At 37.2% G+C, this 17,897-nt stretch overlaps 1 protein-coding gene across 1 annotated transcript; it reads right to left on the bottom strand.

The window, feature by feature from the left end:
* Positions 261-2,556, bottom strand: LOC18791252 (pectate lyase). Its single transcript, XM_007224213.2, has 4 exons — positions 2,191-2,556; positions 1,403-2,063; positions 1,010-1,252; positions 261-843 (listed from the first exon to the last, which is right to left on the bottom strand). Exons 1-4 carry the CDS (start codon positions 2,394-2,396, stop codon positions 622-624), a joined length of 1,332 nt encoding a protein of 443 aa, XP_007224275.1. The 5' UTR covers positions 2,397-2,556; the 3' UTR covers positions 261-621.

Here is a 17,897-nt window from a genome sequence, read left to right as displayed (position 1 = left end):
GTCCTCTTCCATAAATTAGATTAATTTAGAATAGTTTAGACCATCATTTATATTAAAAATATATATATATATTTAAATTTATTATTGTTGACTATGTAGTGAATTCTTCTTGTTGTTGCGATTAATGTAACTAGACTCTTTGTAAAAGTAATGAATAATAATAGTAAAAACTAGACAAGAAAGGATGCATAAGGATTGATGGTCGGGTAATACTTATATGCTAGCTGACTCTGCACCTTCATTCACGCAATCCTGGCACTTTCCTTTAGTTAAGAAGTAGTTTTGGACAGTGCGATCATTCCAGATGCTATTTTAAAACACTTGTCATGCGGTTAAGCTGAAATTATTTATATTTCAAAAAATAGAACGTACGTGTTCTTAATTTGTGGTTCTAAATATACATTCTAATTTAAGAAAGGAAATATGACGTGCGCGTAAGTGTTTCCCAAACAAACCAAAAAAAAAGAAAAAAAAAAAAAGAGTAACGTTTTGTATAATAGAATACAACTCCTCTTTTTCTTCTGTTGGTGAAGACGGAAGAGTAGGCTTCTTTCTCATCCTCCGTCGTCGACATTTTCTTGCATGCAGGAATGTACAACAGGAAAAATTAAAGCTCTCTGTCTAACATGGTTTGCCCACAAAGCAGTCAAGAGCGCCGGCAAACTTAGTCATTTTTGTGACGTAGGTGCCGGGCTTGAAGGGAATCATATCAAGCTTGTCTGCGCGCAAATTGGCTGGGCTCCCAGATTCAACAAAGAATGCTCCATTCATAAACAAATCTCCCTCAGATTTCCAAAGCCAATTCTTCCACTCCGCTTCTGCCGTATACTCCCTCTTCGTCACCTAATCATATATTTAGTCACAACCAATCAGTAACTAACTATCTCGTCTGACCATCTAGGCTACCATTTTTTTAATACACGCGGCAAACGCTATTAGAAAAATAATTAAGACCTTATAAGGCGGTTGATTAGTTGAGATGGTACAAATATTATACAAGAAAAATTACCTCTTTGGTGGCGGAGTTTAAACCAGCAATGAACCTGTTACCCTGGCTGATGATGGTAGGGTTCATGCTGCCACCAATGGCATACATGAGCCAGTGGGTGTAGTCGTTGTTCACCACGTGGAAGAATCCGTGCCGGCACCTTGGCATCCTCTGCACCAAACCCTTACCAAAGTGGTTGAAGGCCACAGTAATTTGCATCATCTTGTCTTGAGTGTAGCTGTTGCTGGCACCGAACAACAGCACCTGCATATCAAATTTTTAATATATATATATATATATCCACGAACACACATATACTATATACTATATATATATATATATATAGAGAGAGAGAGAGAGAGAGAGAGAGAGAGAGAGAGAGAGTGTATGTTATAATTTAGGGTTTGTACGTACCTCATTGTGCTTAGTGAAGTGGCAGTTGGAGATGGTGATACCGGTGGAACCCATGATGGCGTCTATGAGCCCATCTGTGCAATTTTCCATGGAAACGTGGTCAATCCAAATGTTGGAGGAGCCGAAGATGGAGATGCCATCACCATCACTCTTGGTCCTCTGACCAAAATGGTCGACGGAGTCTCTGATAATTCCACCTTCTTTGGCCTTAATTTGTTTGATGTGAAGGTTGGTGATGATCACATTCTTCACAAACTGGATGGTAATGCCAGCACCGTCAAATATGTTAACATTGGCTCCCCTACCATCAATGGTCTTGTCACTGGCCACCATCAGCTCTTGCTGCAGCTTAATCACCATGTTGCGTGCAAAGGTGATCCAAAGAGGCCCTTTTTGAATCACGGCGTGACGCAGGGTTCCCGGTCTAGGGTTTACCAAGTCGCCATCTGAGGGATCAGTCACGACATAAATAGGTCCGCCTTTACCCCCGGTGGTCTTGCGACCGAAGCCTTGGATACAGTCCACGATCTTCATGCGGTTGTTGGCCCAGTTAGGGTCACACCTCCAGCAGGAGTCAATTGGGTTGGTTACCTTGCATGGACCAACATATTTCTTTTGACCCTTCAAGTTCCTTCTTGTCTCGTTTTTCCCCATTATAAGCCTGCATGCATGCAAAATTTAAGCCACGAAAGTTGATACGAAAATTTATGTAATGTAAAAGAAACATGCATGCATATTGAAACGATGTATATTGTGATGAAGGAAATTAATTGATGAAGAAGACCTACTCGCCAACTTCAGCATTGAACTCGTCGGTGACTCTCTGAGGATTTGGTTCGTAAGATTCCATGGTGTAGTTTTCGGCTTGCTCAGCTCGTTTTTTCCAATACTCATCTAATTGTTGAGGTTGATCACTTTCGGCATTGGCAATAATTGCAGCAAAGGATAAGAAAAAGAAGAAGAGAAGGATATATGAGTTAAATAATTTTGCCATTGTTTTTGTGTTTTGTGTTTGGTTCCCTTTGCGAGGAACAAACTGGTACGTACTTGGGCGGGTGGGCGAAGCCAAGGTTAACTCGAGGGCTAGCCTTTGGAGCTAGGCGACCAACCCAAGCCAAACAGATTGAACCCACAAGAGAATCAAAATGGGTTTAATCGGATATATTTTGGTTTGCTTGGCCTGGGATAATTCTTCAAGGTGGGGGTGTTTAAATACTTAAGGCAACTATGGAGGATTTGCCAGTGATGATGGGAGATATGGCGGGAAGTTTGGGGAACCACTTCCAAGCTATGGTTCACAGTGAAAAGCGGAGTCCATTTTTATAAATAGTGCTTATCCAATATAGGTTCCTACAATTTCTATTTTTTAGACATAAATCTATGTATAAAATTCAATTTCAAACTTAAATGACCAGTAGGATATAAGAGGTCATAGTATTCCTATGTTTTTACATCGTTTACCATCAGACTTCATATTTTATTTATAATTTATTCCAAGTATTTCATTAACTGTCATAATTGTAATTAAAACTTCCTATTAATAGTATATCAATCACTCTATTTCTTTTGGTTGCCATTCCCTCTAACACATCGCCCCCAAATTGCAAACCATATATATATATATATATATATATATGTGTAAATTACATATCCAATAATCTACATATGAAAAATAAAAATAAAAATATATACGTATAAAAATATAGGTATATTATTTACCAAAAAAATAAAAAATAAACTAGGTCAATTACTTTGTAATTGAAATTTCCGTACATTTTTCATAAATTAAAATAGGTACACAATAATTTATAGAAAATCGGTATGTTGTATAATTGAAATTTATGCACATTTTTTATAAATTAAAAATAGGTGCATTATTTAGAAGAAAAAAAATAAGTTCATTATACTAGGTAAATTGTTTTACTAGGTATACATTATTAGATAAAAAAAATAGATACATTATTTAGAGAAAAATGCTTTTCAAAAAACAAACAATAAATAGATTATCAAATTATTTTTCAACATAATTATAATGTACACTATTATTCATAAAACTATAATAAAATAGATTACTAGTCGTATAATTCATAAAAGGAAAACAACATAATTTTTTTTATTAAATAAACCAAAACGTTAATAACCTATAGATTACTACAATCCTGATCTCTTGGACCACAGGAGTCCAAGAAATTGTGGTCACTCACCGTTGGATATTAATCTAATGGTTCAAAAAAGTTTCTTAAAAGGAGTTCAAGATTGAGTGAACCGTTGAATTTACATCTAACGGTGAGTTACTACAAATCTCTTGGACTCCTGTGGTCCAAGAGATCGGGACTGTAATACATTAATGTTGAATTTAATATTTAATTTCAAATAAGTTTATAAATTAATTCCTACATCCATTACAACCATTTGGAGATCTTTCCAAATTCAACGTGCATCATCAACCCCCCATAACACATTAACTTATAAATAGAGGTAGTTTTGGAATCCGAAAAATACAATAAATCATATTTTAAGTTATATTAGGTAACTTGCTTAGTTGAATCCTAGTCATCGGATATTATTTTAAAAATTTGGGTATTTTAAATAGAAAAATAAAGGAATGGGTTGTAGGTGATTTAAAATAAATTTTATGGGTCTAAGCTCAATTTACTATTAAAAAATATTCATAACTTCTTTCTTTTGTTCTTTGACATGGACTTTGAGTTGGCAGCTTCAATCAAAAAGCTAGCCATCAAACTCTAATTCAACCATGAAAAGGGAAAATTACTAAAATTCACCCTAACTTTCCTACAACCACATGACGATCACACTCATAAAAATTTCTCATTGAGGGTTTAGGTCGAATTAAATTAGTCATATTTGTTCCTTAAAGAAAATAATAAATTAAAATTAAAATAAATAAATAAAAAGCATATTTACTGTAATACCACCTGAAACTTCAGTCAAATCTCACTTTAACTCCCCCTCAAAGTTAAAGTGACCCACTTAACCCCCTTGATCGTGGTATTGTGTTCCACTTTACCCCCCATTGTTAACGTCATCCAAAACACTGTCAAAAATGCTGACGTGGCAAGGTCATTATGGTACAAACACACACGGTGGCCAATTGCTAAGCATAGCCTACTTGGCAAAGTGGACCCCACATGCTTTTAAAATCGAAATCTAAGCAGCTCAAGGGGTCAAGTAGACCACAATTTACAATACTCTCTCTTTCTTTTTCTTTTTTTCGATAAAAGGGTTTCTGAACCCCAAAAACAAAATTTACTTACCACCATTTTGAGGATTGAAGGTGCTATACCCAGATAAAAACTTCTCCATCTTTCTTCAGCCTCATTAACAACAATGTCATCACCCTCATCCTTTACGTTTATAGCCTTTTCATAACCCTCATCCTTCACATTTATAGCCTCTTCATCATCTTCATCCTCCTCATACATACCCTCATAACCAGATTGTTCATCACTCTCATCTTCTTGTTCAAATTCAACAGTAGGTTTCTTGCAATAATGAAGGGAAATTTAGGTGTAGGGATTTCTATGACCCCATGAATATATGAGAGAACAAATCATCTAGCCTATGCATATCAAATATGAAATCAAATAAAACGGAAGCAAGAAAATAGCTAGAGATTCATGCAAGTCTCAACTTAGGTCCCAATCTTTATAGGTCTATGAAAGTTTGCACCTTTGACACTAATATCACATATTAAAGAGAATGTAGGAAGTGAGCTTAATTACCCTTAGAGCGAATTTTGAATCCAATGATGGTATTCAAGTAGAGGGAATGGTCCCTTAGTTGTTGATTCTCCACCTTATTCTCCAAATAGGCACAATAAAGATATGCCTCTCCAGAGTATCTTCACTAAGGTAGAATGAGAATAGGAGAATAAGGAACCAAGAGGAGAATGTGGGTGCTAGCCTTTACTTCCTCTATGGTGGCCGACCAAGGGAGACTAAGGAAGAGGTTTGATGTTTTCCTCTCTTCCTAAATGCCAAACTTGAAACCCTAAGGAGGTGTTGTGCTATAACTATGATTATATATAGACATATTGTCACACATGTGCCCTTAGAGACCCCATGTACCGCACCCTCCTCTTCCTTATTCTTTTTGGGCTACTTTGATCTATCACATTAATCTTATAATGTGTCACACTTTGCCTAAGTCTATTAGGTCCATTTTCCTATAAATGTTTAAGTCATATAGGACCAAAACTAAAGTTCCATAACTTTAATTAATTCATTAAGCTAATCTAATTAGTTTAATTGATTTAATGACTTAACTAATTACATCACTAACTTGTCTAATTAGCATTGGTCCTAGTCAACCTTGTGTTGACCACGTCAAGTCTCAAGTCAATGGTTTGACCTTTAACTTTGACTTTGACTTTGACTTTGACCAAGCTACAAAATCATTTATTCTCTTTTCAATTCTCGATCCATACCTTTTCGGTGTGCGACCTTATAGGTTCTTATTAGCGAGGCTGTGGGGAAGAATGATTACTTCTAAACCGAATGTAAATCGTATCCCTCTATACAATTCTTCCTATTGGCAAAAACTAATTGTAATTAGTCCTTACAGAGCTTCCACAAACTATGAGTGACACCTAGCAGTCTGTCATGGCTACCCAAGCTAAATAGAATTCATTTTGAGAACAATGCAATACTCTATGTCTTGTTGTTGTTAGGATATGGTTAACTCGTGTCAAATCCCTCACATGACATCAATAGGTTATATGATTTACTTGGATGCAATTGCAAACATTCTTGTTTCAATTCTTATATTGTACTTTGGCCAAAGATTCAACGAATAATATCTTTATAGTATTCTCTCTTCTTACTAAGAGTAGAGATTTCTTACTGTACGTTCACATGCCTCTGTGCATATGATGAGTATCCTCAAGAACACTTTTAAGTCACATCCTTTTGATACGACTGTATAGTGTTCTAAAAAACAAACAGCTCATACACAAGATAACTATGATGTCTCAAGTCTAAGGACTAATTTGCATTATCACACTTTAGAATTATTTGTTTGACACTTGTGAGTAAGACTTCCATACAAGAATTCTTGAGTTGATCGCATTCAGTGAACTCCATCTCTATAGAGCACCTACGTACATGTCTCAGTGTCTTTACACGAATGACTTGAGACTAGTCATCCTCCTATTTGAGCAGACATAGGATGTACTAGTCTTTGCGGTTCACCATTTTCCAATTGGTGATCCTATGACCATGAACTTTTTAGGATATGATACTTCTATGATGGAAAGGTTTCATGAATCTAACTTCTTTAGACTGCTTTCCATTCATATCTTTATCCATGGACTTGTTACTTTATGTACGTTATGTATCTTAGAGTAACATTCACTCCCCTTTGATTATATTAATTATATTATATCCTTAGAATATTCCATTTTTATACTGGTTTCTAGGGCATATATCTAACAACTAGGACCCCTCTCCCTCCAAGCCACTGTAGTTTCATCCACATCAATAACAGTGGAGTGTTCCAAGTAAATTACAATCACTCTTTCAGCTATGAGGCACCAAATGACACCATTAAAGTAGCTAAGCATCACTGTCTATACACACTTTCTTACCACTTTGTATCCATGTCACAACCACTTGGTCATGGTAGCCAAGCTTTTTTGCATACCCATATATCTCTAACAAATTTATGTAGTTCACAAGACACTAATCCAAATAATCAACAAACCCCTCTTGCGCGCCCCCTTCTCCCCACACACATAAAACCACCACTCATTGAGGTTTGGGGACTTTACCATTATACTTCCATGGTGTACTTCAAATGTGATTATTCCTTTGTCATATGCACAACAGAACATTAAAAAACACACTTTAACCACTGCCTAGTCATATGTACAGTTTAAAAAGGAGAACACAACAACCAAACTACCAGTAAACATAGATGGAGCAACATTCACACACAATCCTAGGATTTATGTTGGATTTTTTTGGGTCAAAGAAGCGGACAATCCTGGGAAATATATAGGTTTACCTACTATTTGGGGAAGGTCTAAGAAAGAGGCTCTTAATTATATTAAGAGTAATGCTATTTAGACACACAATATTGACCACCTTAGCTGACCACCTTATGTGGCAGCTGAGGTGTCTTGCCATGTCAATTAATGAATATTGACATGTGTATTCTATTTTTTCTTTTTCTTTTTTCAATAATCCTTAAAAACCAAAAACATTAAAAATTAAAAATCAAATTAAAAAACCCTAACGTCCCTGGCAAGTGGCCTCACGCCGTTCTCAATTCTTCCTCGCGTCTCCACAGCACTCCCTTTCTCCATTGTTGCTGCACTCTGATAAGAGAATCACTAGAACGTGGCTGAGAGTTGGAGTCCCCCCGTATTCTCTACTTTGCTTCTCTCATTGCCTCCCTTCCTCCACTAAATTTATCCATCCCCATCCTCCACTGTTGTTGGTGAAAGTTAAGAGTTTTCTCAAAAAGAATGAAATTTGCAGTCTTGGGCGATTGGGTGGTTGAAGAATGGAGAGGTTCACTTGTCTATTCTTCTCCAAAAGCCTATCTGACAGAGAGGGTGAAGATTGAGGTACATACCCAATTTTTAGAGTAATTTTGTTGTAAAAATTGTTGTACATGTTCTTAGTTTTTGTTTCTTGAATCTGCAATTTGTTGTAAAAATTGATTAGTGTAATTAGTTGGGTCTTGCTAGCATGTAGTTCGTGGGTACTGGGTGGCTATAATGTCACTGAATGTGATAATATTTGAATTATAAAGATCATAACACTTGTGATTGAATGCAAATTGTGATAGTTTATATGTGGTCTTTTCTTTTTATTGGTGCTGGATTGTTGCCGGAACTTTTTGAGGGACATTATTTCTGTCAGGCACAAAGGGAGGACTTCTTTCAGCGAGCAAAGCCTTACAAAGATCATCAACAATTCTTAGGTGAAAGCATTGGGCAATAGCTTTTCAATTTTGGTTTGATCTTCCTAGCTGTCCTCATCTTGGTTTCTGCATCGTGCTACTAACATACCAGGAGAACCTTTAGAAAGAAAAATGGAGGAAAAAAAGTTCTTAATTGACTTGGGAACACTTTTTTGGCAGTAATACTTATGTATTTTATTGCTTGCTCTGTAGGATGCAAAAACTTATGTATTTTTTTGGCAGTAATACTTATGTACTTTTTTGGGTGTGGTAATACCAGTTAGTTTCTTTGAAGAGGCAAATAATGCCCATTACAACTCAGTTAGTTTCTTTCAAGTTGCATAATGTTCCTCTTATTTGATCTCATCTTTTGATTATGATAAAAGCCACTATTTTTCTGCTGCAGGCTACCAGGAAAAGTTCTACTTCAATCCAGGTGACACTGGATTCTGTAGCAGTATATTTACACACAAGGGGTCCTTCAGGTGACACTGGATTCTGAAGCAGTATATTTACATTTTGTAATCTGAACGTTGCATAGCTTGGTCTACAATGACAAGGAAATTGAGTGATTTTATAAGTCCAAATTCTGCAACCCCAAGTTTTGTTTTTTTGTTTTTTTTCCTACAATTGCAGATAGGTTTCTCTGTCTTGATTGTAAATGCTCACTGATGAATAAGTGGCTATACTCATATATTTTTGTAAGGAAATTCATTGAATTATATGTTTTGGTTCTTTGGATCAGTATTGGCGTTTCTTTGAATGTGGTTCTTTCTGACTGGATGATAACCATCCTACTCTTAGGCAACAATGCAGGGAGGCCCAAGTAACTCTTAATAGAAATGCTGGAAGTAATTAGACAACATTGATATTGGAAGAATAACTATAGAAATTAATAATGATATTTCCAATCCACGAATGGACATGATTAACAGTATCATGTAGATTAAATTGCTACAATAGTGATATATATGAATGAAAAGGAAAAAGAAAAAAAAAACTAATTTTGTGGTTGAGTACAAGATCAACTCCATTACTTCTGGACACCAAAATGGGACTTGAGCACTTCCTTATTTCATGTGTTCGTGAGGTTGTAGATAAACAACAGGAGGGTGTCGTGTGCTTTCTATCATATACTCTCCATTCAAGTGATGTGGACAATCTGTTTGAGCAAACCCCATAAACAAATCCAGTAACCAAATAATTTCAAATACATCACTAATTTAAAAATCAAACAATTAAATAAAAAAGTAATAGAACAACATCAGATGAATCTTTTCACAACTCACATTTTGAATGGGAAATGTAGGGGTATTAATCATCATCCATACCACCATGACTATCCTGTGCAATTTGAGAATCCTGAAGTACAAAAAAACCAAGTATCTCATTTTAAAAATACATATGTATCAAGGCCAAGATAAAGAATGGGAATCACAACTAAATATTCTTACAGTAAAAAGAATACTCTCTTGTGTTCCAACTATATCACAACTAATTTTGTCAGTGGGTGGAACATCACTTTCTACCATCTGGAACTCCTGAAAAATATACAAATACAACACATGTACAGCATGAATATTTTACTCACTTAACATAACAAAATAAGTAATAGCCATTTTATTTGCATACCTTAATTCTTTTTCTTTTATTTGTATTTTTTTCTTGAGATGTGCTCTTCTTTTCTCCTTCTTTTCTCTTTCTAACAATTTGTTCCATTTTAGATTCCTTCTTTTCTCTTTCTAACAATTTGTTCCATTTTAGATTGCTTCCTTTTAAATGGTGGTCGACCTTTGCTTCTGACTGCTAATGGGGTAAGTATCTTCTTCGAATTTGAAATTTCATTAACACAATTGTCAAAGCTCCTACCAGTTGGTGACTTGGGAATTGGTTGAGTACTCCCACAAACGTTGTCATGGTTAGACAATTGCTCCTTTAGTTTCTGCATCTAAGCCATCACAATCACACACTTTTCTTCAGAATCAGCTGCCAACTCCTTAATCTCATCAAAGGTCTTCTGCATCTTATCACACTGATGTGCTTCAAGTGTGGCATTTGACTCATTATAGCTAATTTTAATCTTTGTGTGACGTCTTGTCACATCTTTCCTCCATCTTCGCAAGATGTATTTATCTGGAATTAAATCCATCTTATGCTTAATCAAGACATAAATGGCATGTCTGCACAGTATTCCCCTAAACTCAAACTTGGAACAATTGCACTTAACTTCGCTGTCAAATTCATGGAATATAACTGTAAAGTTTGCACTCTTTTTTTTCCCCGCAATTATCATATCTTCAGATATCTGATACTTTAAAAACGCACCATCTTCCTTGGTATCAACTACCTCACAATACATTTTACCTGTTAATTCATTTTGGAACTCCTTGAATTTTACTGTAGATGACAATTTTTAAGACAAAAAACTTGAGGTAGCTAAAATTCCTTGTTCGTAAGGTACCTGTAAATTCCTTGTCTTTTTGGAGTCTATAAGGCTGATTGTTCAAAGCATTATAGGCATCTGTTATTAATAACAGCAGGGCGCACAAAGTTAAGAACCTATACAACAATTTTTACAACAAAATTACACTAAACATTGGGTATGTACCTCAATCTTCAACCTCTCTGTCAGACAGGCTTTTGGAGAAGAATAGACCAGTGAACCTCTCCATTCCTCAACCCACCCAATTGCCTAGGACTGCAAATTTCATTCTTATTGAGAAAAGCAGAGTAGAGAAGCAGAGTAGAGAATGAGAAGTAGAATGAGAGAAGCAGAGTAGAGAATATGGTAATTAAGGGGACTCCAACTCTCAGCCACGTTCTAGTGATTCTCTATCAGAGTGCAGCAACAATGGAGGAAGGGAGTGCTGTGGAGACGCGAGGAAGAATTGAGAACGGCGTGAGGCCACTTGCCAGGGACGTTAGGGTTTTTTAATTTGATTTTTAATTTTTGATGTTTTTGTTTTTTAAGGATTATTGAAAAAAGAAAAAGAAAAAATAGAATACACATGTCAATATTCATTAATTGACATGGCAAGACACCTCAGCTGCCACATAAGGTGGTCAGCTAAGGTGGTCAATATTGTGTGTCTAAATAGCATTACTCTTACTTTATATCGTGAAATTGATTCACTTATTGCAAATTTCTAGTGGGGTAATAATTCAGTAGGGGGAAATAAAATTCATTGGAAGTGTTGGGAGCTGATGGCTTTATCTAAGGCAGTTGGAGGAATAGGGTTCAAAAACCTAGGTTATTTCAATGATGCTATGCTTGCTCGGCAAGCCTGGAGGATTATTTGCAACCCGGGTGCCATATAGGTCCAAATTCTTAAAGGTTTATATTTTCCTGATTGCAGCTTTTTGGAGGCTCAAAAAGGAGGCTGTGCTTCGTGGGCTTAGTCAAGCATTCTAGTGGGACGGGATATTATTCTTTCTGGAGCTCATTAGCATATTCTAAATGGATCTTCTACCTCAATTTGGCCTGATAAATGGATCCCAGGTGATTATTTGCAACCTTGTCTCCTTGTTCTTATGGATGCTCCTGTCAAGGTGTGTGAGTTAATTGATTGGGATCATGGAGTTTGGAATTTGTTACCCATTGCTCATCTTATCTCCTAACATGAACTTAATGCTGTTACGGCTATTCTGATCGAGGGGTCTGTTTCTGGTGACTGGCTGGTTTGGCCATAGGTCAAGTCCGGTAACTTTACTGTGAAGTCGGCTATAATTAGATTGTAAATCAAAACATCAGGTGTCCCTTGGCTAATGCACAATCTTTGCATACCATTTCTCTTGTCACATGGAAGATCATTTGGAAATCTAAAACCCTTCCAAAAGTGAAACAATTTCTTTGGAGAGCGGTCTCTAATATTCTCCCTTCCTTCTTAAATCTCTATAAGCGTAAGTTGTCATCTTCACATTTATGTCCTATTTTTTTGGAGAGTCCTGAATCAATTGAACATATGCTGGACATTTGTCCTTGGACAGCGTGTGTTTGGTTTGGAAGTGCAATTGGCTATCGCGTGGATTTGCAAAGTTTTACTTCTTTGGATAGATGGTTGGGCAGTCTCTTGAGAGGGGGGGAGTATGTTTTCACCCAATTCTAGGTGGATTTGGTTGGTTGTTGCTTTCACTTGTTGGCATATTTGGAAGGCTCGATGTAAATTTGTTTATAATGATATCCTAATTGTGTCTGCAGCTACTAGATCTCGTGCTTGTTTGGTGGTGTCGGAATTTTGGAATGTTACAAAGAAGCTAGTTCTTGGGTCTGTGGGTATGCCTATTCAGATTTCTTCTCCTCATCCTTCTCATTGGCTACCCCCTATTTCTTCTTATGTTAAGATTAATACTGATGGTTCTTGGAAATCTGGTTTTGCTATGGCTGGAGTTGGAGTTATTATTCAGAAGATTGCTGGTTCTTGTATTGGGGGTCTTGCTGCTCAAGTGCGTGCCCAATCTCCACTTATGGCTAAAGTTTTGGCCTTGAAACATGGTCTTTTGAGAGCTAAAGAGTTGAATTTGATTTATGTTGTGGTGGAATCTGATTCTCAAGTGGCTATTAATTCTGTTCAAAGGGATGTTTCTTCCTCTAATTGGGAGTTGTATCGTATATATCCTTAAAGGTATTAGGTTTCTTAAAGCCTATTTCACAATTGAATTGGGCATGGATGCCCCGTGAAGCGAACCGATCTGCGGATGTCGTTGCCTCGCTTGCTAGGAAGGAGATGTACTTGGAGTCGTGGTTTGTGCGACCTCCATCCTCTCTAGTTCATATTTTATCTGGGGATGGTCTTCCTTGCCCTCCGCCTGGTGCTTAATCTTCTGTTGTGTGGCTTTTCGCTTGTTTTGTTCTTTTAGCTTGTTTTTAGTTCTTTGGTTTGGTGTGTCTGTCCTGTTTGTTTGGTTGGGTTTGGCTCCCCTTTGGGCCTTTGCGGGTTGGCTTTTAGAGCAACTCCACCCATTTGCCCTTAGCCATGGCAAGGGTGGAGCTAGGGCAAGCACTATTCACGTGAATAGTGGTTGCCCTTGCAAATAGTAAATCGTTTCTCCACCCGTTGCCCTTAGCCATGGCAATTACTATTCACTTTTTTGTTTTTTCCTCCTATTTTTTAATGAAAATAATTAATTTGGGTAATATTTTCAGATAAGATTTTCGGATTCCTACGTGTCAAGACTATTCATAATCAGATAAAATTTTCGGATAAGATATTTGGATTCAAATTTCGGATTAATTTCAAAGTTCAAATTTCAGATAAATTTTTGGGTTCAAATTTCGAATGAATTTCAAAATTCAAATTTCAGATAAATTTGGGTTCAAATTTCAGATAAATTTGGGTTCAAATTTCGGATGAATTTCAAATTTCAGATATGATTTTCATCCAATAAAATCAAGCCACATGGCATGTCTATCTTGCCAAATTTTTCTATAAAACCAGAGTCTCAGCTCATACCTCTCACACCACATCTTTCTATATTTTCATTTCTGAGAGTTTATAATTCATACTTCATTCATTCTGAATGGAAGAATTTAGGAGATGCTTGGAGAGACAAGAGAGAGAAAGAAGAGAGAGAAACCGTAGAGCAGATGAAGTCAATGAGTTGCAGAGACAAGTCGATGAGCAAGTTCTCATAACAGTGGCTTTGGAAGAAGAAGAGAACCAAGGTCGCCGCCATAGTTCACAAGCCGGCCGCCGCCGGAATGTGGAAAGACATAGGCATTCTAGGGGTAAGAATCTTTTGGAAGATTATTTTATCCCAACTTCTTTGTACTCTGATGTTGATTTTCGAAGGCGATTTAGAATGCAACCTCATTTGTTCAATAAAGTCATGCATGATATTTGCAATTATGATGCATACTTTGTTCAAAAGTGTGATGCTGCTGGGGTTTTGGGGCTTCTTCCGGAGCAAAAGCTTACAGCTGTTATACGAATGTTGGCGTATGGAGCATCTGCTGATCAGGTGGATGAGATTGCCCGGATGGGGAAGTCCACTACGTTGGAGGCTTTGGTAAGATTTTGTCAAGCTGTTGAAACTCTGTACACTAGGGACTACCTGCGTAGACCTACTCCCAGGGACCTCCAAAGGCTTCTGCAAAAAGCCGAAGCTCGAGGATTCCCTGGAATGATTGGTAGCATCGACTGCATGCATTGGCAATGGAAGAATTGCCCAACTGCCTGGCAAGGTGATTATGGAAATCGAAAAGGCCAAAAAAGTATCATCCTTGAAGCGGTTGCTGGTTTCGACACATGGGTTTGGCATGCCTTCTTCGGAGTTGCAGGATCACAAAATGACCTCAACGTGCTGGGTCAATCCCCCGTCTTCAACGATGTATTGAGAGGTCAGGGCCCCAATGTCACCTATGAAGTCAACAATACAGTATACCAGACAGGATACTACCTAGCTGATGGAATCTACCCGAGGTGGACGACTTTTGTCAAAACCATTCCAAATCCCCGATCCCAGAAGCAAAAATTATTTGCTACATATCAAGAGGGATACAGGAAAGATGTCGAAAGGTGTTTTGGCATCCTTCAAGCCAGGTGGTTGATTATTCGAGGTGCGGCCCGCATGTTTGATGAGGAGATCCTCAGAAGCATTATGATGACTTGCATCATCCTCCATAATATGATTGTGGAGGATGAGTACGATTATGATGCTTTAGAGGTCTACGAACCGGATCCAATGAACACGGCTTTGACACGGATTTATGAAAGGCCCATGGGGCCAAATGGAGAACCGTTTGAGCCGGAACCGTTGGTGAGGGATGGTCATTTGATGACCCGAATGATAGATCGATATACGGAGATGCAATCTTCGTATATTCATGAAATGCGTCAATTTCACTTGATGGAGCATCTATGGGCGGTGAAAGGCAATGAAGATTAATAATGGAGAATAGATGCTTTGCTTATGTTTTATTTAGTATGGTTTGGTTGTGTTTTTATTTTTATTGTGCCTTGTTTGTACTTTTATTTTTATTATTGTGCCTTGTTTGTACTTTTAATTTTAATTTTATTATGTTTTGTTTGAAGTATGGAATATGTTGAATAAAAAGGTAATTTATTGAATGCTTTGTTTATTAAATAATGAAATGTAATACAAGTCATTATGAATTACTAATAAAATAAAATACATGAATTATAACAACTTTAATAGAAAACAACTAAAATACAAATACATAAAAGATATGCTAACTAATTTAATGGTTTCCATCATTTAACCAATCCGTGTTGCTAGGCCCATCATCCCGGAAAAGTCTTCTTCTCATAACATCCCTTCGTTCTAGCTTCCAAAATTGTTTTGTTTCAGGGGACATATGACTTGTATTCATCGCCATGGTTTCCCGATCTGTCTTGTCCATATCTTTTTTGCGCAAATACTCCCTTTCACGTGCAAACTCAGCATCAAGGGCCAACTCGTGCTCTTGGCGTTTTTGCTCCATTTCTATTCTTATGCCGTTTTGCCTTGCAATTTCCTCCAAAAATTGTGAATTTTGATTGCTTGAATTACCCTTCTTCTTTGCCTTCGCGGCCTTTCGGCCAATGGGCCTCGGCTCCTTTTCGATGGGTGAGTCTTGACTCATAGGAGAATCAAGAGGTGAATCCGATGTCATTGAATCACGGAGTGGCGTCTCGTTTAACACAACCTCCGGACCCGTTGGAATAATTACGAAGCGTTTGCAAAATTTCACCACCTCCCAACATTCATGATGGGTGAAACTTTTTTTGCCACCCCCGGTTGCACCGAACCACATTTGTGCTTGAATCATCTATTGAACAAAAAAATGGAAATGCAATAAATATTTAAAATATATTGGATATGCAAGAAATATTAACAACATATTAAAAATACAAGCAATATTAACAAAATATTGAAAATGCAAGAAATATTAACAACATATTGAAAATGCAAGCAATATTAACAAAATATTGAAAATGCAAGCAATATTAACAAAATATATACAACATATTGAAAATGCAAGAAATATTAACAAAATATTGAAAATGCAAGCAATATTAACAAAATATATACAACATATTGAAAATGCAAGCAATATTAACAAAATATTGAAAATGCAAGCAATATTAACAAAATATATACAACATATTGAAAATGTAAGCAATATTAACAAAATATATATATTAGGAGATTAAACTTAATAACACAAAAATTATAAAATACTTACCTCGTTAGTACGATTTTGCCCACTTCTATAGTTGTCCATCGCTTTTGCTAGGGCATTTCTCCATTTTCCCAACTCTTTATTGAGAATTTTCCACCTACTGGATAATGCCATCTCCGTACGAGTAGACCCCGGAATTTTTTCACAAAATTCGGCATGAATTTTTTTCCACATATGAAAAAATTTCATTTCATTGCCGGACACGGGACAATGACAAATTTGGAGCCAAGCCTCACACAAAGAAACATCTTCCATTGTGCTCCAAGCCCCTCCGGTTTCGATAGAAGAAGCCATAAAAATATGAAATCAAAATGCTAGATGAAAAAGAGGAAAATGTTGTGTAAAAAGAGTGAATATTAGTAGAAGTATAATGAAATGTAAGAGTATTGGTGTTGAAAGTGAAGGGTATTGATAGGTATTTATAGAAAAAAAATACCAGAATTTTTTAGAATTTTTTAAAATTTTTTTTCATATTTTTTTCACCCAAAAAAGCCTCAGCCGTTGGATTAGAAAGGAGAAGCAGATCGGAAGGCACTGAGCGCGACACGTGGCAGCCTACCGTTGGCGCTGGCGTCAGCGCTGACGTCAGCGCGCGCTGATTCAAAATTTTTTTACCGTTGGCGCGTGCATTGCACGCGCCAACGGTAAAAATTTTTTGACAGCCCTAGCTGACGTCAGCGTGACGCCAGCGCTGACGTCAGCACCCGCGTTTTGGACCTGGGGCTGGTTTGGCCTTCGGGCTGGCCCGAGTTGGTGGGTCCCACACCAAACCCGGGCCTGGGCTGCACGCTGGAGCGAAATTTTTTTTTTTTTCTGCCCTTGCCTCGGGCTGGGCTCCTTCGCTGGAGCCACTCTTATGATATCTTTGTTGACAAAAAAAAAAGCACTAAAAGAACCTTTAAACAACTAGTAAATAACAAAAACATAACATCAAGACATAGGGGACCACAACAATATTTAATTCCAGACTTTTCAAACTCAACGCCTTTGGACTGGACCTAACGAAGCAAACAAACAATAAAGAAGCTTAAACCTGGACCACACTCTGTAAGTCTCTTGCTTTCATCGATTCCACGTCTGAAAAGAATGGCCACTTACCATACTCGCGTTGAGAACCTCCTTTTTCTCTCGGTACCGTCATTGTCTTCTTCAGTCTCTTAGATATTCGCACTTCTCCCAAGATTTCGAATCTTCTGCAATATTTTCTCCTTATCAGATTCTCTCTCTCTCTCTCTCTCTCTCTCTCTCTCTCTCTCTCTCTCTCTCTCTCTCTCTCTCTCTCTCTCTCTCTCTCTCTCTCTCTCTCTTCGATTATACACTCTAAACCCTAATCCCTAAATTTTTTCGACTTAGAAGCTTCTTCGTTTGGCCAAATCTACGAACTCA

This window comes from Prunus persica, chromosome G1 (assembly GCF_000346465.2).
Source record: "Prunus persica cultivar Lovell chromosome G1, Prunus_persica_NCBIv2, whole genome shotgun sequence".
Lineage (NCBI taxonomy): Eukaryota > Viridiplantae > Streptophyta > Magnoliopsida > Rosales > Rosaceae > Prunus > Prunus persica.
Note: the sequence above shows the minus strand (reverse complement) of the source record. Positions and strands in the feature narration are given on the sequence as shown.

What these genes read in the sequence shown, in the direction of transcription:
- LOC18791252 (XM_007224213.2), bottom strand. Translation starts at nt 2,396, where the DNA reads ATGGCAAAATTATTTAACTCATATATCCTTCTCTTCTTCTTTTTCTTA. An exon ending in TTCAATGCTGAAGTTGGCGA is followed by an intron (nt 2,064 to 2,190) that starts GTAGGTCTTCTT and finishes GCATGCATGCAG; the next exon opens with GCTTATAATGGGGAAAAACG. An exon ending in TAAACTCCGCCACCAAAGAG is followed by an intron (nt 844 to 1,009) that starts GTAATTTTTCTT and finishes ATATATGATTAG; the next exon opens with GTGACGAAGAGGGAGTATAC.